A 26,760-nucleotide genomic window follows, 5' to 3' on the forward strand; every position below is an offset into this window, starting at 1 on the left:
GGCTCAGCACAAACCTCATAAGTGGCATTAAGAAAGTGATTAGCTAAACAATGGTACTCATGGTTAGAGGAAGTACAATTTTGATTGAACAACGAACAGTTCTTTCTTGTAGCTGCTTCATTCCACATTGTTTGATTTCTTGGACAGGATTCAACAATTTCTTCTGTGGACTTGACATCAAAACAGCATTGAAACATCGGGATTAACTACAAGCAAAAGTGGTGTATTTAAGTATTAAGAAATATAACTATAAAACAAAGTTTATAATTACATGTACATCATAGTTTATTGTTACTGTGGAATCATTTCAGGGGTCAAGCGAAATTTGACTTCTTCTCGTTTACATGGTAAATTAAATGAATTAATATAATAACAAATAAAAGTTCGCAGGGATGTCAGGGTGACCCACAATATCAACTACATTGGTCCTCCACGAAAAATGATGATGCAACACTATTTTAAAATTCATTTAAATGGTTTGTTTCATATTAAATACTTAGTCAATTCTTTTTCTTGGTTCGACATGAAGAAAGTAAACAAGCTTGACAATCCTTATTATGGATTCAAGCAATTTATAACTAATTCTTTATATGAACTTGCTCACAGGAGGCCTAAGGATCTTTAAGATCACATGAATACAGTGTATAATGTAATACCGTAATGGATCCGAAGATAGAATCAAAAATAAACTCAAATAAGCTGATCAATAATGCTATATATTGCCCAAACGTAAGACGTAATTAATAAATTGTCCAGTAACAGATTTACCCTAAGAAAAAAAAAATACTATCGTAAACTATAGTTGACTATCTTATTTATCTATTATTTAAAAGTCTATCTGACCATTGGATTTATGAAAGAACTTTTATTGTTATAAATTATTAAACAAGAGGCCCACGGGCCTTAAAGGTCACCTGAGCATTCTGCAACAACTTTCCAGTTATTAAATTTGATTCATGTTTTAAGCCAGATGCTATATGGCATTCACAATTTTGAAAGAGGCACCATTGATCATCATAACAATACACTTAGCAGTTGCTTAGCTTGGTTTATTGATTTAAATATGTCCAATAATAAGTTCATATGATCTTCATGAACGTTTCATGAACATTTCATGAATAAAATTCATGAAAAATTCAAGGAAATTCATGAATTATTCATAATCACCTCGCATGGGTACTGATACCCATACACAAGGTAGGGGGAAAAAATGCATTCCAACTAATCAGTAATATTCAGCAATAATCAGTAATGTCCCTAACACTGTGAAATAAACCCCTGACCCTAGGTCCACACATTGCACAAATTTTAAAAAGGCACCGTTAAAATTGTCTATCAAAAAATAAATAAATGTTTTATAAATATAAAGGAGCAGATTTCAAACAATTAATTCATTGTCAGTATATAAGTAGAGCCCCACCCCCACCCCTGACCCTGGGGCCTTGAAATTCAACATTTTGCAAGATTAGGGCCCTTGCTCATCATAACTATTTAGGTAGTTCATCTGCTTCATACCCAGAGACAGAGAAGAAAATTTTCAAAGATTTAATGTATATTCACTATATAATCAATAGAGCCCCCTCCCCCCAGAACCCCTGACCCTGGGACCATAAAATTCACAATTTTGGTAGAGGTACTCTTGCTCATCATAACTATGTACTTAGTTAGTTTATTTAATACCTAGGAGCAGAGAAGACGATTTAAAAAAATTCATGTATTTTCACTATATAATCAATAGAGCCCCCCCCCCCCTAACACCAGAACTCTTGGCCCTGGGGCCATAAAATTCACAATTTTGGTAGAGGCACTCTTGCTCATCTTAACTATGCACTTTGTTAGTTTATTTATTATCTAGGAGCAGAGAAGAAGATTTTCAAAGAATTCATGTATTTTTACAATATAATCTATAGAGCCCCCCCCCAACACCAGAAGCCTTGACCCAGGGACCATAAAATTATTCACAATTTTGGTAGAGGCACTCTTGCTCATCTTAACTATGCACTTTGTTAATTTATTTAATATCTAGGTGCAGAGAAGAAGATTTTCAAAGAATTCATGTATTTTTACTATATAATCTATAGAGTCCCGCCCTAACACCAGAACCCCTGACCCCGGGACCATAAAATTCACAATTTTGTTAGAGGCACTCTTGCTCATCATAACTATGCACTTAGTTAGTTTATTTAATACCCTGGGGCAGAGAAGATTTTCAAAGAAATCATGTATTTTCACTGTATATAATCAATAGAGTCCCGCCCTAACACAAGAACCCCTGACCCTGGGGCCATAAAATTCACAATTTTGGTAGAAGCACTCTTGTTCATCAAATATATAACTACTTAGTTGGTTTATTTAATACCCAGGAGCAGAGAAGAAGATTTTCAAAGAAATAATGCATTATCACTACCTACTTATTTAGCCCTGCCCTAGCACTAGAACCCCTGACCCCAGGGCCATGAATTTCACAATTTTGGTAGAGGACCCAATGCTGATTACAATCATGCAAACAGTTTGACTGCTTGATGTCCAGGAGTAAAGAAGAAGATTTTTAAAGATTGCATTAATTGTAGTGGTTTTGGCCCCACCCCTCAGGCCCCAGGGGGGCAGGGATCATGAAATTCACAAATTTTGTTCCCCTTCAACCATAGATGCTTTGTGCCAAATTCGGTTAAAATTGGTTCAGTGGTTGCAGAGAAGAAGCTGAAAATGTTCAAAAGTTTACGAACGACGTACGACGAACGACGACGGACGAAAACAGATAGCAATAGGTCACCTGAGTTTACTCAGGTGACCTAATAATGTAATTAATTCTTTTTTGTCATCTTCTGTTTCACTAAATCGGAGTGGATAAAAGAATTACAGACACCACATGAACAATATGTAATGAATATAGCAGACAAGGCTTGTTGCAATATTGTCTTTGTAAATTATTGTTGTCATTATCTAAGTTGTATTTTGGATGAGCTTGTGTCTAACTCTGGAAATGCTACCAATAAAAGCAGTTCAATTTCTAGGATAGAACTCTTTAAAATCATATCCTAGTGTCTCATACTCTAAACATTTCAGTCAACAAAAATTAGTCTTTTATAGCCTAAATTCTTATACTTGATTTCTAAACTCCATTAGAATTCTTACAATTCTTACTAGGGAGACAGGGCTAAAATAGGCTTTGCCTGCTGTCCGCTCCATTCACTTTATTACATGTATACCCCCCGCTTGAATAGTGGGATGGTACATGTATATAGTAATCGTTATGTCCGTCCGTCTGTCCATCCGTCTAGCTGTATGTCTGTCCGTCCGGCTGTTACGCTTAGGGGTACCCATCTCTTAACCGCAACTCCTCTTATACTACTGAGTGATATTTAATGAAACTTTCACAGAATCTTTATTACATTTTGCCATTATGCAACTCCTATTTTACTTTTTTATTCGACATGTATTTTAGGTTTACCATAGAAAAACATGGACATTGCCATTATATTCTCTTTTTTTGCACTGTGTTAATAATTAGTTAATTACCTGTTCATACAAAATCTCCATTACTTTGGAGGAAATAAAGAATATCTTATCTTATATAGCAAAACATGGATATTATGGGTGGCGGGAGTATCATTTGATGAGCTCATTGCTCACTGTACTCTAGTTTGTGAATAAAGTTTTGTATAAATAAAACATTCTTACAAGATATGAAATATTTCTTTTTTCCAGCAAATGTTCTACCAACCCATATCCTTTTACATGTAACTGCTGTTAAGACGGAGCTTAAGATGCATGATTTGAAGAACTAAGGTTCTGAACAATGGTGTTTCAACATATGTTTCGACATTATTTATCCAGTTCTTGGAGATTTTTAAATATTTTTCTCAAATATATTAATGTAAAATTTGGGTTCCTTAATTATATTGTGGCCAAGCACTAATCCAGGGGTCATTTTCTGAACAATTTAGAATATATACTACCCCAATTGCTTGCACACATAAGTTTCAGCTTTAACGAATCATAAACCCTATTAAATTAAGTCTAATCTGGTTCTAATTAAAGATTAAAAGGCCGTTTCCTTAAAAAATCCTTCAGGCGGAAGGAGTTTCAAACTTGATCTGCAACTCATAAAAAACATCTACCTATCAAAAATCATCTCAACTGTAATATCTGCAGGCGTTTAGGAAAACACTGTGGAAAACCATTAAAATTTAAAAAGGCCCCACTTCCATAAAAATCATTTAAGCGAAACGAAATTCAAACTCGATTTGTAGCTCGTCAAGATACATTCATATATCAAAAATCAGCTCAATATCTGGAAGTTTTTTTCTTGAAAATAAGTGCGGAAAAAACAAGTGAGACAGATTGACAGACAGAAAGAAGACACAAAGCGACAGATTGACTGACAACCGCATTTCTAAATTATGCATTTTTTGCAATTTGAAAATTATAGCCCCATCCTAATTTTGGAACCTTTGTCCCTGGGCAACGGATTTTAAAATTTTGTAGAGGACTCACTGCTTATGACAACCTTGTCAATAGTTTGACGGCTTGATGTCCAAGAGTAAAAAAATATTTTTATGATACTCGAATTTTTATTGTTATAACCTTAGGGTTAGAGACGATGACATTCGAAGCCGAATTTTCCCTTCACTTAATGGTGTTTTGTACCTTAATTGGTTGAATTTGGTTCAGTGGTTCCACAGAGAAGCTTATAATGTCCAAATGATAACACACTAAGGAAGAAAGACAGGAAATAAACAGATAGCAATGTTTCACCCTACATGATTTAGTTGTTCTTAAATTCAATTTTAAATGTTGTACCTTCAAAGTTGTAATAAATGCTATAGTCAATGGAGCATACGTCATCAGAGATCACATGAGTACATCAATTTGTTACAGCTGTGGTTATAGGAATAACCTACAAAATAAAGATATCTTTATGCATACAGTTATTCATTGTAATTGCTATTAACAATCTAAATTATTTCAAGTTCGTTTTTATATAGGCCTGTATCGCACAACACGCATAAGAGATAAAGCCAAACGTTTCTTAGCCTGCCTGAGCTGAAATCTCAAGTTAGTTTTTCTTATCAAGTAATCAGCCTTGATTCTTCTTCTGTCCTTTTTTGACCTTTTTATTATTATCCCAATGAACAACATGAACAAATTAGGCCATATTTGGCATGAATCGTATTTTGGTAAATTAAGGTGTTCTAAATTGATCAACAAAAGTCAAAGCAGAGATTCAAGGGGCGTGCCATCAAAAATAATCTTTTATAAACCCATTTTGCCAGAGAACACGTAGAAGTGAACTGAGTAGATTCAAACCAAAAATATAAACCTGCAGCAAAAAAAAATTATTTTGCCCCCAAATCATCAATCTGGTCATTTTTTGCTGACATTGCAGCATTTGAGACATTGGCTGGATCAATAGTACACACTGCTGCTTATCGTAACTACTAGTAATCACTTAGCATGCATAATTTGGTAGCTCATAAGCAGAGTAGGGGGACCAAAAATGCATTTCAACTAATCAGTAATAATCAGTAGTGCCCCCCAGCCCACAAAATCCTGACCCCGTGACCACACATTTTACAATTAATACTTTAGAAAGGGTGCCCAATATATTAAACAGAGCTCCGCCCTAGCACTAGAACCCCTGACTTTAGTACCATGAGTTTTATATTTTGGTAGAGGGCTCAAAGCTTATCACAATCATGTCAACAGTTTGACTGCATGTTGTCCGGGAGTAAAGAGAAAGTCTTTTCTAAACATTGCTAAGTTTCATTGGCTTTGGTCCCACCCACCCCCAGTCTCCAGGGGGACAGGGACCATGAAATTAAGAGTTTTTGTTCCCCTTCACCAATTTCTGCTTTATGCCAAAAATGGTTGAAATTGGTAAAGTGGTTTCAAATAAGAAGCTCAAAATGTTCAAATGCTAATTATATAATTTAATGAACAACGGACGTGGACGGACAAAAAAGATTTGGGTGTGTTTCATTATGATCCAAGAGGTTATCCATAAAACCCTGTTGTCACTGCCACAAAATGAGTATAGGTTCTAAGATTAAGGATACACAGGGGTCACAGTGAGGTCAGAAAATGGGTCAATTTTCGAAATTTCTCATTTTTGTGAAAATTTTCATTGATTTTAGAGCACATTTCGTTTCGGAAAGCACACGCTTGCCTATCTTAAGGAAATAATGGAAAATGACCTACTTCTGCGGCCTCTAGTGGCTAACATTTAAGCTTTGAATCTAAATTAGTGCTTGTAAGCATCATCTGAACTTCTTAACTATAAACTATCACAATTATACCAATGTTCTGATTTTATATCAAATGAGGGGCCATATTCGACCCTATCTTGTCCTTTGTCTTATTCATACAGATGAACTCATTAGAGCTCATGCGAGTTAAATGACTAGATGCGTTTGAATGTACACCAAAATTGGAATTATAGGTATTTTTGGGTTTCAAATAAATCTGTGTTTCAATTCGACTTATCTAATGTTATTAGGTCTTTCCACCTTTCTGTGGAAAGACCTCTTGAAATGCTTTTGTTTTTTATTTTATTTCTCACCTTATGTTTTGACACCGTAAGACTTATCGAAAAACTTTATAGTTCATGATACTGGATATTTAAAGTTATTCCGAAAAATGACCCCCCATGTTTTAATTTAGACCCCTTACACAGTTATTGGCCCTTTCGCCGTTAAGCTTGTTATCACTACTCCCCAGAAACCGTAAACCGTAGAGATATAAAACCTTCTCCATTGTCTTCAACTAATTTAGGAGACTTTTCAATCTATTCATTGTGAAAGTTTTCTTTGACCCCTTCAATTAGTAACTGCCCCTGAAAGTTTATAAAGTTTACAAAAAATTAAAAATTTTCAAAACGAAAAGTCGTAGAAACATGAAACCAACTGCATAACATTCAATGACCTTTTGCCTTCAAATTCATTTCAAGGTCAAAGGTCAAGGTCATTCCAAATATGAGAAATAAATTTCTCTTAATAGCTCTTATGTCCTTAAACATATACGATCTATCTTATGTCTTTGATATGTACTTTCGAAACTCTTTAGAAGATATAAATCTTGGCCCCTAAGATTGACCCTTTGAAAAGTTGTTGCCCCTTGTGCTAAAAACCCTTGTTATCGCTCCTCCTCTGAAACCGTAAACCGTAAAGGTATGAAACCTTCACCAATGGCTTTGCCATATTATGGGGACTCTTCAATCTATTTATTGCGAAAGCATTCGGTGACGCTTCAATGAGTTATTGCCCCTGAAACTTTTTGAACATTACAAATAATCAAAAATTTTCAAAACGACAAGTCGTAGAGACATGGGACCAACTGCATTAGATTCAGTGACCTTTGACCTTCAAATTTATGCAAAGGTCAAAGGTCAAGGTCACTCAAAAATTGAGAAATCAAGCTCTTTTTATATCTCTTTTGTCTTTTAACATATACAATCAGTCTTTGCATTTTTAATATGTTCTCTTAAATCTATTTCAAAGATTTCATTCTTGTCCCCGAAGATTGACCCTATTGAAAGTTATTGCCCCTCATGCGAAAAACCTTGTTATTGCTACTACTTCAAAACCGTAGACCGTAGAGACACCAAACCTTCTCTAATGTGTTAAGGGTCTTTAGGCCTTACTTCACTGTATAAGTACAAATGGATCTGATGACCCCTTATTATATGAGTTATTGCCCTTTACTTCTTTGTACTTAATATAAAACCTTATAACTTGAAAACTATAAGTGATAAAAACATGGGGTCAATTGCATTGTGCCCTTGACCTTTGACCTTGAAAAATTTTCAAGGTCAAAGGTCAAGGTCATTTCAGTTTTTTTAAATTTTAATTTTTTCTATCGTATAAGACAGTTTTGGTTTTTTTATTCATGGAATTTAATTTTAAGGAGTCAAATAAACAAAATTGAAAACATCAAAGAAGGTGGAAAGACCTCTTATCGTTCTGTGAACAATAAGTCTCCTAGTTCTAATTGTAGTCCTTGTATTTGTACAGTACACATTTTTGACAGCATCTTATATTCTCGATTATACAGACTTATTTATAAATACCTAAATATCAAGTTATGCCCTCCTTCGTCAAAAAAGGAAGATAAAGCACACGAACATCCAGAATTTTATTCAAAATTCTATCATAATTGATAAAATATATATACAGTATGAACTAAAAAAACATGTTCTTAATGAATTCACAAGTAATATAGAATGATTGTACTTTATGAAAGATGTGATCCAATCAAATATGTTTCAATATCAGTTCTTGGAAAACAAAAATTTACAAAAGTGTAAAGATTGGTCATATACCCAATACTGCCATTAAAAACATTAAAAAATCATAAGATTGGAAAAATAATTGTTTCGTCGACATGATCTGTTTTCATAGGTTTTACAGCGATCTATTAAGAGATAATGTATCCTCATTTTTTTTCCTTTTGCAATCAATAATTGTAAATGTATTTTTAATTGATTTCAACCTTCCTTCTTTCTTGAACGTCATTGAAAATGAGAGGTAAATTAATACGGCTGGGGATTTTATACACGTTTCAATATACCATGCAAATCAACGTACATTCAGATTTGCCAAGGCTGCTTTATTAGGTACTGTTAGATATTAGTGCTGAAATGTTCTAATGTTTTTGCAGTGTTGAATACACAAAAGGGTTTACCAAAACAACAGGAGAATATATATTTTCTCTACAATCAATAACGGCATCAAAATGAATGGAACACGGACTATATATTCAAGATTTATAAAGTCTCTCTGGCAAACATTATTTAGAAGAAGATATAAGGTCATGTTTTGCGCGTTTGTGTATGAACATATTATGTAAGCATTGCAGTGCTTATTACTTTAATATGTATATGTCTTCAATCAAATGCAATAATTATTTATCCTATTACCATTACTGAGCTCGAAGAAAAATGACAAAGTATATTTTTTTTATAATATTGAAAATAACAAGTGGGTTGATTTTACTTTATATTTATTAAAAAGATCTGTTAGTAGCTACATACTTGATAAATAAGTTTATTATAAATGAGCAATATTACATTTTGATGATTTTTACCATTTTGCTTTTCCAAATGAAATTCATCCTGCTTGGTATATTATTCTTAAGTTTATATGACACTTTAGAATAATATACCAAGCAGGGTGAATTTCATTTGTGCCAAAAGTTTATATGACACTTTTGGCACAAAGGTACATAATCTGAAATTTGTTTTCATTTGTAAAGTTTTACCGAGTGTGTCTTTTCCACATTCGTAATTATAATGAGATATTACTAACATTTTCCAAGTCTATTTCCATTTCTTAGGCGAAAACATTCTAAGAAATATCCACTTTTCTAAACTAAAAAAAAAAAATCAGCTTGAACAAACTATTTTCATTTCTCATTTACATAGAAGGAAACTAATAAAAACTAAAAACACTACTAGTGTATGTATTCAAAACATTTTTTTCATAGAGATATACATTGTTGATGTTTAGAAGCATAAAACACTACAATACTAAAGTAGCATAAAATATAATACGACTTAATCGATATTGTACTGCTTCCAGCTTTCGTTTTCACAATTTTTATCAATGCTATGATTTGATATTTTGTTCATACTTACCTTCATGCCCTGAACATGTTTTCACCAATTAACCCTGCAACTTTCATATATTTTTTTTTTCTTTCCAGGAATCAACATTCTACTCTCTTTTGGTCTGCTCTGAATATTTATCATGATAGCTCTCAGATTACGATCCAAGGTCAATATTGTTGTTGAAACACATGTGATGCATTAAAAACTGTAGAATTTATCTGATTCCTTTGTGTGATGTTGCGATCATCATCAAACTGCATGTTACAGATTTTTAGATTTTTAACTTCAATATAAGAGCTCAGATGTTCAGTTGGCAATGATGCTGAATTTGAATACATGGGGATTAAAACATGGAAAAGAAATCTGTTTTTTCGCTGTGTTCCCTGTAATGTCTGCAGCATTTCAAACACCAGCAGCAGCCTATTACAAATTTCGCATCTCATATGGACATATCTGATTTACTTCGGCAGTTGTTTCCTATTTTATCCGTATCTTTCACTGGTATAGTACATGGCTTTGAATAAATATACAAATATAGAATTAAGGTATATCAATATTTGATAAAAGTGATTGCGCCGGATCCAAACATCAATATGCGTTACAAATAAAAACAATTACTGTATCAACAATCAGTTTTGGGGGAGCAAATCTGGGTCCCTATTAAAAATGTATTCTGTAAGCTCTTGTGCCAATTAAAGAGATTTATATTACTTTAGAGAATTATATAAAATATGACAAATAATCATGGTATATCTTTTTTCGATCAGTCCCAGCCCTGAAAAAGTTTGTGTTATATGCCCATGGTGAAATAGTTGTCAAAGTATTCACCAACAGCATTCTTTTCCCCTCGCTTTTCATCTCGGAAAATATCTGGGTGAATCCGGATTATAACATATAGATTACGACGTAACAAAAATTAAAGTTACATTTGAAACACCAGTATAATAAAACACTTATTTATTGACTATTCGGACAATATGAAATTTAGAAACATGTTTTTTAATAGATTAATATGTCGTTATCATGTATAGCATAGATTGCTGCATTTTATTATACAAATTTACTGACTCGAAATGTATAATAGCTGTAATGAGTACAAGTACACAAAAGGAAGAGAAAATATGTTCAGATCGGAGTTTTAATCAGAGACTTTTTCGATACAAACCATGGATTGGAAAATAGTTTTTTATGCAAGATATTTTTTAAATCTTCACTTCTGATATTGAAAATTAGTTCAATGTTTCTGTACACCCTCTAGCCACGGACAGTCTATATGTACATGTACTCGTAGGACCCCGACTGGGAAAGGGGATATCCTCTTAACAAACAAGAATTGTACACAGAGCTTTTTCAACTTTGACTTTAAATCTAGAGAGAAAAAAGACAATCTATGGTGAAGTTTATAATTATGCATATTGGCAATCTATGGACAAGTTAAGTTTAAGTAAGGGGGTGTCAAGATATGCTCCGGACAAATGAAATCAGAAGGATGAATGGACAAACTGATTACATGTACTATACAGCATATCGTCGCTGTAATATCAAATTGTCGTAAGTCAAAAATCCCAATTTTTCAGGAGAGACAAAAAACATATTTTTTCAAAATGTCGTATGTCTAGTGTTTTCCTTTCTGTCCTGGATGTTTTTTTTCTGTACAAATTGTCGTATCTCCAGAAAAGCATTGAAACAAACCCTCGCAATGTATTGTAAGTGTACGAATCTGATATTAGAACGCTCTAAAATGTATTATACGAATTAACATACTCATAAATTGATTGCAGTTTCAAACTGAGAAAACAATTCAGTTTGTCATGAAGTAACCTAACATCTAACTTTTCATCAATCATTCTATTGATTTCTCTGTTTATTAAATAAATATACTTTGTTTTGTATGTTGAACACATTTTTTAATAAAAATTATAAAAGACTAACTAAAACAATAATTTTTCCCTTGATATCAGACTGCTAGTGACATCTTTTTCAGTGCCCAGAGACATACGACCTTTTGTCAGAAAAAAAATGCTTCCAATGGACATATGCGCAATTATCAAACGTCTGTATCTCACTTTCTAATTGGCCTAGAGACATGACGTTTTAACAGAACATGTATTCGATATTGCAAATTCCAAAATAGCAATAAAAAATTCGCGCCAAAAATCGACTTACTAAATTTTGATATTACAGCGACGATAAATAGAGAGGCCCTTAAAATCAGAGAAATTAAATGAAATTTGATGTTATTTCTTCTATTGCTATTGATCTATTGCTATCATTAATTATTCATATCAATCAACATATACGAGTACACTTGACTTAACTTCTCTCGACTGTAAGATTTTGAAGGATTTGTATAAGAATAAAGTATATCTAACTTTTATTACTTAGGTAGGTTCGGTCTTGAGCTCTTAAGCTGATTTTGGTCAGGACATTTTTTTTCTAAAATTCTGCATCATTTTTAAGTTCTAGATTAAATCTGGATTCTATGATGCAAATAGAACAACATTCAATAAAAAAATCACATTTTATTCAATGAATAAACGTAATTCCATTCAAGAAGGATAAAGCCATGGCCAGGAACGGTATTTTGTGGAGGAAGGTTTTTTTTTAGAAGAAAATGATCATTTTTATACCCACTGCTTGAAAAGTGGGAGGGTATATAGTGATCGGGATTTCCGTCCGTCCGTCCGTCTGTTACGCTTTATCTCTTATCCGCAACTTCTCTTATACTACTGAGTGAAATTTAATGAAACTTTCAAAGAATCTTTATTACATATTGCCATTGTGCACCTCCTATTTTACTTTTTTATTCGAAACGTATTTTAGGTTTCCCATAGCAAAACATGGACATTGCCATTATATGTTTAACTAAGACGTCACATAGAAGCTTCTGGATAACAGTTAATAGGACGAGTTATTCCTCTTTACACATTACCGTAAAACAATATATAGCAACATATGGACATTATGGGAGGCGGGGGTATTATTTAGTGAGCTCATTGCTCACAGTACCTCTAGTTTTCACTTTTGTACAGTACTGTTTATTTAAGATTCCTATTTTCCATGCATGCTGGTCGTACACAATGATGTGTTTTGCAGTGTTATGTGTTACGCTAGTTCTGAAATATCTATCAAATAATTTCTTATCAATTATTTCAATGGAAAGAGACAAATTTAGTAGATATATTATGAATGTCATGGGGGAAAAATGAGCCAATTTTAGCATAAAAATGACATTTTTTTTTAAATATCTAAAAATTTAAATCATTTACCCCTATTTTTGATGTTTTTATCTGAATATTTTATATGATTTTGAATTATCTTCTTAAATAAATAAAGCAAAAGTTTAAGACTTAAAAACAATTTTCTTGCTTATCAAATGTTCAATACCAAAACAATCACATTTTGTGAGTGCAGAAAGGTCCAATAATTGATTACGCGAATCAATCTGAAACTTTTAGTCACAATTTTAAAGGGTCTTTTTGGGTCACCTGAGTAAACTCAGGTGACCTATTGCTAATCTGTTTTCGTCCGTCTCGTGTGTCGTTCGTCGTGCGTTAACATTTGAACATTTTTAGCTTCTTCTCTGAAACCACTGAACCAATTTCAACCAAATTTGGCTATATATAGCATCTATGGGTGAAGGGCAACAAAAATTATATATTTCATGGTCCCTGCCCCCCCCCCCCCCTGGGGCCTGGGTGGATGGGGGCGAAAACCACTAAAATTAATGCAATCTTTAAAAATAATCTCCTTTCCGGGAAATCAAGCAGTTAAACTGTTGGTATGATTGTAATCAGCATCGAGTTCTCTACCAAAATTTGTGAAATTTATAGTGAAAATGCATTATTTCTTTGAAATTCTTCTTTTTTGTTTGTGGGCATTAAATAAACTAACCAAGTGCATAGGTAAGTTGAAAATGACCGCATTTTCCCAAAATTGTGAATTACATGGCCCCAGGGTCAGTGGTTCTAGTGCTAGGGCGGGCTATATAGATTATATAATGTAAATGCATAAATTCTTTGAAATTCTTCTTCTCTGTTCATGGGCAGTAAATAAACCACCCAAGTGCATGGCTATGTTGAATAACGCTGTCTCTTCCAAAATTGTGAATGTCATGGCCCCAGGGTCAGGGGTTCTAGTGCTAGGGAGGGGCTATATAGATTATATGGTAAAAAATTAATTTTTCTTTGAAAATTTTCTTCTTTGCTCCTGAGTATTAAATAAACTAACCAAGTACATAATTATGTTGAATAAAGCTACCTCCTCCTATATTGTGAATTTCATGGCCCCTGGGTTTGGGTTCTGGTGTTAGGGTGGGGCTTTATTGAATATATAATGAAAATGCATTAATTCTTTAAAACTCTTCTTTTCTGCACCTGAGCATTTAACCAAAGAACTATGTACACAGTTATGAAGAGGAAGGATGCCTCTTTGAGATTTTCGAATTTCAAGGTCCCTGGGTTAGAGATTCTCGTGTTAGGGGGTTGGGTTGGGGGCTCTGATGTTTATATAGTGAAAATGCTTGAATTCTTCGAAAATCTATACCTTTTTTATTTGGTCAATTTTTAATACTCGGTTACTCGGACGTTTTTCCGATCGAGTACCGGGGTACTCGGTTAAAGTGTAAATAAATATGAACAAGTAAATTGATGAATATAAAACATTGTAAACACTTGTAGAAATAAAACCACATGCTCTAATAGTAGGTTTTTAAATGCATTTCTGTTGTAACAATGATGAGAACTTCGTGCCTGACGAAATTTAATACAACATTTTTTTTAAGTTCAATTTATTTATCAGATAAACACAATAAATAAAATCGTAAGTGGTTCATTGTGTTTTTGTTTTAAAAAAAATAATCTACTCCGTAATTGTAATGTAACTCTTTGTTGCATTTGACGTCAAGGTATATATCAGTCGTATACAGTTTGACTTGAACTTGACCAAGTTCTAAGAGAGTCGATTTACGATTTTCGTATACTTTTCGATCCTAGATTTTATAGTATTACGGGACGGTATTTTGTAGTTTGGTGCAACGATGGACATCAGTTTTTTTAAGCCTTTGCCTTCAACTATTTGTACATGTTTTGGCAATGTAATCAAACACAACCATATCAACAGTCGCACGTGTAATATCACCTGAGGTCTCTTTTCCCGAGAATTTACGGCTTCTCGGAGAATTGACAAAATTATCTAATTTATTTAATCATAACAGACATTAAACGATGTTCAGTGAAAACAAATAAAGAAAATCAAAAAATAAGGGTAGAAGACGGCCGAAGGTGAGAAAAGCCAGGTAACAGGTGCTTGGTCACGATAATTACTGTATAAACACTGCCACAGGCGATAACGGTCAATTAGAGGAGTGGGAAACCCTAATTACTGTATGTACAAGTTCAATGAGTATTTTACGTTTTAAAACAAATTGTTTAATGCATTAATAAATAAGCTTAGAAATATTCAAAAATATACGTCCGAGTAACCGAGTACCGCTTTTAGTATTCGATACTCGGACGTTCGATCGAGTACCCGGTTAACCGGGTACTCGTTGACATCCCTAATATATATATATATATATATATATATATGAAAAAAAACCTACTTTGAGGGGGGGGGGGTATAACAAAGTCTGAAATAATTGAATGCCTTGAAGTCTGCACTTTGGTCAGTGGTTCCTGTGGGATGGGGAGCTCAACTATGGACCCGCCCTAACAGAAGCCCTGACCCAGGGGCCGTGAAATTTCTTTTTTAGTGGAAATGCATTTTCTCTTTGTTACTCTGATCTACCTCTGGGATTTAAGTAACCAAAATAAGCATGCTGAGTGTATAATTATTTTAAGCAAAGTTTACCTTTTTCAAAATTGTGAATTTCATGGCCTTTAGTTTAAAATGAATCAAATTCAATTGTTGGAAGGTTGTCGCATGATACTCAGGTGACCTATAACGCCTATGGGCCTCTTGTTTTAAAATGGACTTACAGTTTATTTTGTTCCCTGCTTTTTTATGATAAAAGATGGATTTTTTTTATTAAGACACAAATTTCAGTGCAAAAAGGTAAAATGAAATGTACTGCAACGCAAAAAAGGCATATTGACCCCTATTTAAGAATTTGATTTTTAATTGAACTATGTGTGTAGAAACTGAAAAAAATACTTGACCCAAAATTTTTAGACTTTAAACAGGTTGGGTACACTACCCTACATGGAAGGCAATTTAAAACACCTGACAATGTTTTCATTAAATCCGTTATCAGTTAAGAACACTGTGTACCTCTTTAAACTGCATGAAGTTTGATGCATTTTCTTTGCTCCAGGCATCAAAACATCCATTTAATGAAGTCTGTCTCTTTAAACTCTCTACCCAGTCTTTACAGGAAACAATTTGCCTCGTCTGTTGGTTCTTTTAACCAGGTTCAGGTTCAATCCTCTGGCTACATGTATATTGCTCTGTCACTTCTGATTCTAGTCATTCTACCCTTCTTTCCTCAAGTGTACATGTACCTGTGTCAATGTAAGGTATTGGTAACTGGTTAATATGATTTAACATAAAAACAATACAGTTATATCTGCATATGAAAGCATCTTTTATATAATATTTTCACAGGGAGACAATTTAGAGGTTGAATGTGTAGATCTTTTTTTAAGATTATAGTTATATTCAAAATCTAGTAAGGTCTTACACATGTACGCTGTATAGCTCTACTAGTTTGTACTTACAGTATAATGATAGAGAGAGAGGGGGGATCAGCATCAGGACCTGAAACTTAGTTACTGCACGTACCCATGGCAATACTAATGAATCTGAAATATGATTTGTGGCATAGAGTTTAATTGAATAAACCATGGAAATGCTTTTCATTGAAAGAAAACATAATTTATATCAGACGTTTATATATGTGGATGTACCATAGCACAGTCCACTTGACTGTGATAAAATTAGACGAAATCTGTAGAAGTGCCGTTTTGAAAAAGTTTACGGACAAACAGAGACATTCAGTTACTTAATATGCATAAAGTCTGATGGTGGTCGTTGACTAGTAAAACCAAATATTTCATTTCATATGTTATATCGCTTTAAAGTGCACAAGCAAGATTATAGTTACTCCTGCATATGTATTAATATTTTACCTTATATTTCCAGTCGAATATTTCTCTGTAACAACAGACTTTTCTGTCAAATGAGATGTTAGAAAATTCAAGCTGATATTATATACAAGGTTCTTCGAAATTTCTAGGGAAGTGCGTATATACATGTATTAGTATACGGTTCCCTCTACCGCACGTTCATGTAATTCCGATATTTTTTTCATGATTATAAACTCTACCATGTAAATGGATACCGCTCCTACATAAGTACAATTAGTACATGTATATCTTTTCAGTCTATCTATATAGGAAATACATCTGTATCAACCTTCAAGGTCCACGCGAACGGATAAACAAGAATCCTATTAAGTTTGAAGGGCTAATCAAATCTATTGAAGTTATTGCGGTAATCTCATTTAATTGTAAAATAAAGATTTGTAAACAGTTCGTTTAATATGAAGATTAATTAATTGAATTTGTTATCCTTTGTTTCTTCCTCTCTGAGAATTGTCGCAGGTCAGCTCTCATTCTGTTTCAAATAATGGCCGTTTCGCTTCGATCGACTGGGTAGTGGTCAGTTCACTCATCGTCACCGTCTTGCTGTATAAGCAAATTATGATAAATGTGGAAATTTGACCGCGTCGAAAACCAATCCACGGGTTCAGACGTCGACATATCGAGCATGTACACGACTGAGATTAAGAAAGTGGTTTTTGAGAAGTCCGACATGTCAGAATCCTTTAGAAATAATAATAATCTATATTTAGTACCAACCTAAGAAACTAAGAATCTACGTGTACCACTATATAACGTCTGCCATCTTTGGCTTAGTATACTGCTTATATAATTTTAACTTGGTATCGATACAACGAACCCTAAATCAACTTAGCATCATCAAAAAAATGATTATCAATAATAAAATGTTACCTATTTCTCTTTTATTCCAGTTAAAATTTCCAGGCCAATACCTAATAACAACAAGAATGCTGCCATTTTGTCTACATAACAAAGCAATTGTGATTATCGTTCTTGACCAATATATTGGAAAACGGATTGCACACCGGCCATTCTCTTATCAAAAGGCCAATGGGTCAATTACCGGTATATCATCCTCACAAATAAAGGTTCAGTTGTGATTTCGGAACTCAACACATATTGCAAGATTTCCACTGTTGAAAATGTTTTGCCTTATTTCAGGATTACACGAAATGCTTTAAAAAATAGAATTTTGGGATTGTAAGTGTATCGTCAAAACTCGGCAATTTTTTGTTAATATTTGGTAAAACTATGATTGTAAAAATTAAACTTTTCAGGTAATTTTCTGATGTATAAAACCTTAAAAACCCATGAGCTTCCGCGGGCTTCGCCCCCTGGGCCCCCACCAGGGCCATGCCCTGGACCCGCTGGTGGCCTAAAGGCGACCCACAGACCCCTTGCCTTTTTGAATACAGAAGATATTTCGCTAGCTACGCCACTGCCTTTGTGTCATGTTTTGAATGAAACTGAATCTAAACTTTCTGAGGATGCTTGTAACTCTTTACTATTGAAAATGTTCATAAAAACTGAAGGTCGGTTGCCCCCCCCCCCACGTTTTGTAAGAGTAAAGATCAATTAATAAAGGAATATCATTCTTGCTAATCTTTAGCTTATCGAAAACTGTCCCAGGCACGTTGCAACAGGGGGAGGGGGGCAGGGAGCCCAACATTACCTTTACCATTGAAAATGTCCATTGAAACGTGGGTTACCCCCACCCCCCACCCCCTACTTCTTACCACAAGATAGTGGTATAAAGGAAATGTAGTATTGTATGCCAAAAAATTGGAAGTGAGAAGGAAGTTGGCCTTAATAAAAAAAAAAAATACCCCCCCCCCCAAACACACGAAATAGGATTTTCGAAAATTTAGGCAATGTCCTTTTTTTCTTGTCAACTTTTACTGGTTAAAAATTTTTCTCTGGTTGGCGCCACCTCTGCACTTTAGTTCAAAAACGATACTACGTGCGGTGTGCCTGTGTCGATAGTGTTTGTTTGTTCTCTCCCGACTCAAGGTTAAAAAAAAAATACGGTCTGTACTAGGTAAGCCTAAGTGAGAAATTATTTTTTTTCTGAAAAAAAATTCAATGCTTAATTTTCAATATCCAATCAACATATTATATAGCCTATATGCTTACACAACTGGGTAAAGTTTTTAGCAAGTTGGTCCACTGGCCGACTGGGGAAACTAAACATTATTTCTTTAAAATGGTCAAATAAAATTATTTTGTAAGTTCGCACATTAGGCCTAGGTTTCCCATGAATCATTATTTTTATGTCATTAAATTAATTAGATAAACCAGAGACATATGACAAACTTACGTCGAGTTTCTGCAAATTCTCAGGTGTGCCTATTACAGGAACAACAGCAATGACACTAATAAAAAAGACGGAATGGGAATCGTTGAAATTCCGAACTAAATTGGGATACATCTGGATGAGGATCATGAGACACAAAACAAGCCAGTACAGTATACAAATGCGCAGCATTGTTAAGGCTTGAATAAGGGGGCGGGGCCTAATTTATACGGGAAAAGTTTACTGTGACGTCACACAAAAATATGACTTTTATGTATTTCTCATAATACCTGAAAATGAAATAATTTGCAACTCTTAATTGTATTAGCGCAATAAACAACAATATAACTTATCAATGCATTAAAAAAAGTTGCTAGTTAAATCCCATGTAGCTGGTTAAAAACAAAGCACTCATCTCGATGAACTTGTAAACATGACGTCATATTGGTAAAGATGACGTACTTCATGTGCTGTGAAAGGCAGATTGAGGATTTTTTTAACAATGAAAAATGCGTTTTATTGTTAAACGGAATGTTTATTTACAGGTTTTAAATAGTCGATTAATACCAATGTATAGCTTTTGTTTAGTGCGATTATTAATTAACTACCAAGAGAATGTATTTTATTAATTATGTCCTGTTTTTATGTACAGGTTACGTATATTTAACATCGAGATGCCTCATAAAATCGTACTTTCGCAAGGGCATACACTGCATAGATCTGAACCATTTTTTGATTAAAGATAAAGGATATTACCCTTAACTTGAAAAGTGATGCTGATTTCTTTAAATCAAGGCCGTGATTTTATAAATACACACAATATTTGGAAAAAGTCAAACATATTTCGACATTGGCCTATTTACTTGAAAATTAAACTGTTAAAACGCGAATTCTATTCAAAGCAGCAGCACTTTTCAGAAACTACAAAGTATACAGAAACAATTAATAGCTTGAATTTTTTATTTCAATTAGGGTATGCCCTTGCGATATTGAAATTTTGAATGACCTACATTCAGTACACGAACTATGCATTCATCTCGTGACTGTCCATCGATGGGACTAAACTTCATACAGTACAGAGTGGGTTATACAATGCTATTTCCATAAGTATTAAAGTTCTGTGATAATAAAACAGCCTTATTAAAATAAATTCAATTTTTAAAAAATCCCCCTTTTTTCCACGTCTATTTTCCGTTGATTTCTCATAGTAGGCCTTAACAGTGCTGCGTGTAACAACTTATTCATGATCACGTCTTGAACCATTTGGTGGGCTTGAGAAAGCTGTTGAGGAGAGAGGTTATCACATTAAGAACGATGCGTAATACATGCGTCTACAGTTTGAGATGTCCTAAGATCTACATAATTTATTAATATATTTTTTTTAATCATATTTTCTGAAGTTTATTTATAAAAAAAAAAAAAAAAAAAAACAAGAGTTCCATGGGTCACAAATCGGTTCGTTATTGAATAAAGGGGGGGGGGGGCTTTAGACTTCTTGAGTAAGCCTCCAAATCAATTTAGCATAATAATAACTTTGCTGTTCTTGAGGATGATTTTTAAACATTTTTTTTACCTTTATTTTTTCCCCTTTATATTACTTGATAAAAATTTGATCCCACCATTGTGGCCACTCCCTACCCAATGAGTCATTATTTAAGGATATCCGATCCTCAGCCAGGAATGATAACTCCAAAAAATAACATTTAATTTGAAATGCATTAATATGAAGCTTGAAAGTGATTTTTTTTCATGAAACAATTTTCATTTTATTCACCTTTATATGATTCAAGGTTTTGGAAGGTCTTAGGAAAGGTTTTATAAAAGTTGACATTTGTACTCTATAAAAGGAAAAAAAATTAATAGTTTTTGAGAAATAAGATTTTGGAATCCATCCTTAAAAACCAAATAAATGCTTATAAACGTGATACTAAATAAGAAGTGATTTGAGGTGTCCTGCAATGATACACGAAGAAAAATCCTTTTGCACTATGTATTATAGAATACATGAAGGAAATAAAAGACATAGAATACCAAATAATTATGGAAATCATGAAACTTTCTTTGAATGCCTGGATACACCTTGTTTTTTTAACCTTAAATATATTTGTTGATCAATATGAAATTAGAAAATGCATTGCTGATATTCCTATTTGCATTTTCTACAATAATATTGGAGATTTTACAGTGTTCCTTATATAATATGATTAACTTCAATCTTTAACTTTTAAGAAATACTGTGGATAAATTTTACATTACTTTGTAGATTCAGAGATATTTTCACGAGTATTTTTGATTACTAGTTAACTGCTAATTCTATAAAACTTAGGATCGGACTACTTAAACAAGTCACTTCATGAGGATGCTTATATGTCTATATGAATAAGAGATTCAAGTATGCGGACCTCATGGCAGATTGATGCAGGCACGTAGCATCGTTTTTGAAAGTGGGGGGGGGGGGGGCAACCAGAAATTTTCTTTTCCTTACCTGAAAAAGTTGACAAGCCTAAAAAAAAAAAAGAAAAAAGAAAAAAGTTGGCCAAACTCCAAAATCCTATTTTGTGTGTGGGTGGGGGGTAGGGGTGGGGGTTTTTCAAAGCCAAGTTACTTTCACTTCAAATTTTTTCCTACAATTTCCTACAACTCCTTGTTATCACTATACCCTGGTAAAAAGTGGGGGGGGGGGCAAACCATCGTTTCAACATTTTCTATAGTAATGGTAATGTTGGGGAAAAAAGTGGGGAGGGGCAGGCCCCGCCCCTGCCCCCTCCCCCCTGTTGCTACGTCCCTGTGATGGGAAAGAGGCTGGAGTGCCTGGTTGTTTCCAATAAAGTCTGGCTTTTGAGGTTTCCCAGAGCAATCACTGTGGAAGCTGCTCATGCGATTAGGTGTATCAGGAAGAACGTACAAGAAAGCAGCAAGGAGACTGGGAAAAAATAGCAGAAAAGGCATCCTGCTGGATATGGCACCGCCGAGATGATCTGTGCTGGAAGTCTGGATTCATCGAGTAGTGGATTGGCCACCACTCCCGACGCACCAACTAATTATTAGGTAGTCATATTATTTAAGATATAGGAGTTTACCAGGTGACCAATTGCTATCTGTTTTGTCCATCGTTATTCGTCGTATACACACACTTCGTCGGTCGTAAACTTTTGAACGTGTTCAGCTTTGTCTCTGGAACCACTGAACCAATTTCAAGCAGAGTTAGCATATTGTATACATTGGACCCTCAGATATCCGGGCCCCAGATATCTGGATGCTTCAGTATACGGACGATTTTTCATCGGGACGAATTTTTTAGATGTTATATTGTCTTGTTTAACTGGTGACTGATTCGGGTATCCGGACGCTTCACATATCCAGACAAACTGACTAGGAACAAAAGCGTCCGGATAAATGAGGCTCCACTGTATATAGGTGAAGGGTACAAACAAAGTGAATGTCAGGGTCCCTGCATACCTATTATAATTGTTATCAATGACAAGTGGCAAATAGTCATATTGCACAACCAATTGCAAGTGTACTGAATTGTAGAACTGGGCAAGTGACAAAAACATATTATTCTGTGTGCTAGTATACTGAATACCTTACACAATTTGCAAGCCGCAACTGTCGTTCAATATTTATATTTTGCATTCCTTTTCATCCCTGTAAGACTTGGGAAAACCACATATCCCAAAGAGATCACAGGGATCAATTACAAGTATGTTAATAAGAAAGGATATTTTTTACCAGATTTTTTTTAAATTCTTGGGCAACATTGCTTTGTCTATCATTTTATTTTGTTTTATACTTCTATGGATCCCTAACAGTGCTGTTCCTTATTCTCAGGTGACCGTTAAGACCCTTGGGTCTTTCGTTATCTCAGTGTATATAGTGTATTGTGTATTCAGTGAGCTGTTGACCACAGCTGCAATGAACCATATGGAGATGGTATTTAGGATCAAAAATCCATAAAACAATACAAAATAGGAGCAGAGCAAACACGGACCCCCACAACTTCAGAAGTGGGATCAGGTACATGTACAGATACCATGGAAGAGTGAGCATCCCTGCCCACCGGTCACACCCGCTGTGTGCTACTTGTCATGATCGGAAAATAACGGAAAAATTCAGTGTATCATCAATGGACTTATAATAAGTACGAAAAACGTCAGTCAGCAATTGACACAATGATTTTTTTTTTGGGGGGGGGTCCTTTTTAACTGCCGCTACGTGCATCCAAATTATATAATTATATTATTCCTTTAGACATGATGTTCACATGAGTAGAAGTCAGTAGCAAGTGAAATAGTCTTCCAAAACTATTCATACCTATATTTGAAGTTTATATTGGCTTTAAAAACAGCAAAAATTGAATCATTATATTTCTATTTCATTGAGCTTTTTAATCCAATAGTGATTTCTATAACAAAGCGAACACCTTTCCATTATTTTTTATAATGGGGATATGAAAAGTTTTAAGAGGAGGTGTTTTCCCTTTTTATATCATTATTAAAGCATATTGTGCACTAACCTTCAGGTTTATATCAGTCTCCATCACAGTAAATTTAACACATGTTTCCTGAACATCAACTAACAAACTAAAAGTAAAAAAAACATGTAAACGTGACCAACTGTCAGGAAGTCTTAGTTTAAAACAGCAGTGAAATAGATAGTAGATAAAGACAAGACAAGACTTTATTCTCATAAACTGTACAAAACAGTATAGAGAGGATATAACACAAAATATTTACAATTAATTAATTAAGCATGCGTGAGACAAAGAAAAAAAGAAAAGAAAAAAAAAATGACAATGTCACAGACCAAGAGAGCCGACTCTCTCCATTATAGTTCCAATAAATTTACATAACTTAATTAATTTTTCCCTGCTGTTCAAATTAAATAGTTGGTCAAACTTAAAAACATTAGGATTTGTGTAATAATACTTGGGCAATAGATTTAATCTAGAATTCTTAATGTATGGGTCAGTGCATTTAAATAAATAATGAAATTCATCTCCTATTTCCTTGCATAAACACAAGTGACAAATTCTGTTTTCTCTTACAATATTATACCATCTGCCTGTTTCAATTGGAAGCTTAGCATTACCAGTTCTAAAAATACAATATTTCATAGAAAGTTTAGGAGGTAAATTCAACAAGTATTTCTCAAATGTTATTGACTTTTTAAACAATCTATAATTAAGACTTTTTGGTGAATTATACATATCACTATACCACAATTGTTTAAATTGATCTACAAGAATATTTTGCACCTTATTCTTTAACCATGTAATATTAATAGAGTTTTGTTGCCATACATGAGCCAATCCACACTCATTCAAAATATTTTTAACAGCATTACACCATGGTATATCATAATTTTTTAACACAAATAATAGTTTTGATGACATTTTAGTGCCTTGTGATACCACAAGTTTTGCCCAGAAAGAAATCATACGAGTTTTAACATTAATCGATAGAGGATATCTACCAAGTTCTCCATACACCATAAAATTAGGCGTGGAAGACCTAAGATTTAATATATGCTTACAAAATTTTAGATGAAGTCTCTCTATAAGAGCAACATTACAAAATCCCCATATTTCACAACCATATAACAAAATTGGTTTCACTATTTTGTCAAACATATCTAGTTTACAGTCAATTGAAAGATTATGTTTTCTACATTTTCCAAGAACACCATACATTGCTTTTGTAGCTTTTTCATACATATCCTTAATATTCAAATTAAAAGATCCGCTTTTACTAAATGTTACTCCTAAGTATTTAAAATTTTCAACAATTTCCAATGGAACACCTTCAAACTTAAATGTATTATTATTACATCTTTTACCTTTACCAAATAGAACAATTTTTGTTTTAGCACTATTAACCTTCAAATGCCATTTTTTACAGTATTCAGCAAACATCTCAAGTTGGTACTGGAGATCTTCAGGGGATTCTGATAATAGAATAGTATCATCTGCATAAAGTAAAACATAAAGCCGCAGATATATATTAAGTTCATCTTCAATTTTCTCAGACAGATTTTTCAAACCTTTTACATTTTTGTCAAACAAAAAACCTTCAAGATCATTTAAATACAATGCAAATAAAAATGGTGATAAATTTTCACCTTGTCTTACTCCAACAGTACATGAAAACATTTCTGATGATACTCCATTAACTACTACTCTAGATTTAATATCCTTATACATATTAGTTATAATTTTAAAACATTTGCCATCTATATTGTTCAATAAAATTTTATTCCAAAGACCTAATCGCCAGACTGAGTCAAAGGCTTTCTCGAAATCTATAAAAACACAGTATAGTTTCTTTTTATATAATTTAAACAGTTCAATAAGTGAGTATAATGAAAAAATATGATCCAGAGTAGAAAAATCTTTTCGAAAACCGGCTTGGTTCTCCAAGATAAGTTGAGCTCTGTCAGCATAGTTATTTAGTCTCTCATTCATAATGGAAGTGAACAATTTACCCAAACAACTTATTAATGTAATTGGTCTGTAGTTTTTAGGATCAGATTTATCACCTTTGTTTTTATATATTGGTATTATATTGCCATTAGTCCACTGTGAGGGAATTATTCCAGAATCAAATATTCTATTAAACAGCTCAACATACAAGTTCAGTAAACAGTCAGATGTACTCTTGATGTACTCATTTATAATTCTGTCATCACCACTAGATTTATTATTTTTCAATAATTTAATACTTTTAAGAACTTCATCATGTGTGATTGGTTGATTAATAAAGTGATTCAACTGCATATCAGATACCAGAAGCAGTTCTTCCTCATTCAAAACATAGTTATCATTTGATTCATTGAATTGCATATTGCTACAGTCTTTATAAAAATTATAAAGATCGTTTAGGTCAGCCATACATCTTTGTTTGTTTATGTTTGTATTTAAAATTTTCCAATATTCTTTAGGGTTTGAAGTGCGTAGGTATCTTAGTTTCTTTTTCATTTCTGTTCTATGTTTACTATTTGCAAGTTTTAGTTTCTGATTATACAGCTTTTCTTTTTCATACAAGTTTGTTTTGAAAATAGAACCACCAAATTTTTTATACAGTCTCTTTGCTTTTCTATAGTTTTGCCTGGCACATTTACAATCAGTCGTAAACCAAGGTTTATTAACTTTACAATTTTTGATTTCTTTGTTACAGTTTGTATAAATTTGTTTTGTGCCAAATACTTCTTTAGCACTTTCTACAAAGATTTCACCAACCCTATCTACAATATTATCAATAAACTCCAAATTAGTATCTTCAACTGCACAGTTTTTTATATCATTTTCAAGGATTTTAACTACATTCACCCTTTCTTCAACATATTTTTGGTAGTTCAACTTTTTATCAGTATCCCAGTTTTTAGCAACTACATAACAAAGGCCAGGAGGTTGATCATCAGTTCTACACCCTATACAATGTTCATTTCTAAACAAAAATGAAACTTCAATAGGATTATGCACATCTGAAAAAAGTGTGCAAAATTGTAATATCTTGAAATCTGACACATATTTTATAAAATCAATATTGGCTATACAATAATCCACAACACTTGTTTGTTTACAAGTTAATTCCCCATCACTATCACCTCTTGATCTACCATTAAGTATAAACATATTACACTGTTTACAAACATCTAGGAGTCTTCTTCCATATTGATTAATAACTAAATCTTTAGATTTTCTCTCAACAGCAAAATTGTATTTTTCCAATTGGTTTACA

General features: G+C 33.5%; 1 protein-coding gene across 5 annotated transcripts in view; it reads right to left on the reverse strand.

Moving 5' to 3' along the window:
- The window catches only part of LOC134235157 (uncharacterized), a 41,014-nt gene that overhangs the window by 6,954 nt on the left and 7,300 nt on the right, over positions 1-26,760 (reverse strand). The window contains exons 1-4 of one of the 5 annotated variants that reach the window (XM_062717278.1): positions 16,324-16,378; positions 15,878-16,107; positions 4,804-4,900; positions 1-206 (exon numbers count right to left, since the gene is read on the reverse strand). The exon at positions 1-206 is cut by the window's left edge and continues 17 nt beyond it. In XM_062717278.1, coding sequence (XP_062573262.1) covers positions 1-206; positions 4,804-4,848 — 251 coding nt within the window. In that variant the 5' untranslated portion in view covers positions 4,849-4,900; positions 15,878-16,107; positions 16,324-16,378. Of the gene's footprint in view, positions 207-4,803; positions 4,901-15,877; positions 16,108-16,323; positions 16,379-17,619; positions 17,691-19,045; positions 19,149-23,537; positions 23,577-26,760 lie in introns of those variants that run through there. The other 4 variants (XM_062717266.1, XM_062717259.1, XM_062717273.1 and 1 more) reach the window with 4 other exon arrangements.

Source organism: Saccostrea cucullata, unplaced genomic scaffold (genome assembly GCF_032062105.1).
Source record: "Saccostrea cucullata isolate Sc308-1 unplaced genomic scaffold, CSIRO_AGI_Scuc_v1 ctg610, whole genome shotgun sequence".
NCBI lineage: Eukaryota > Metazoa > Mollusca > Bivalvia > Ostreida > Ostreidae > Saccostrea > Saccostrea cuccullata.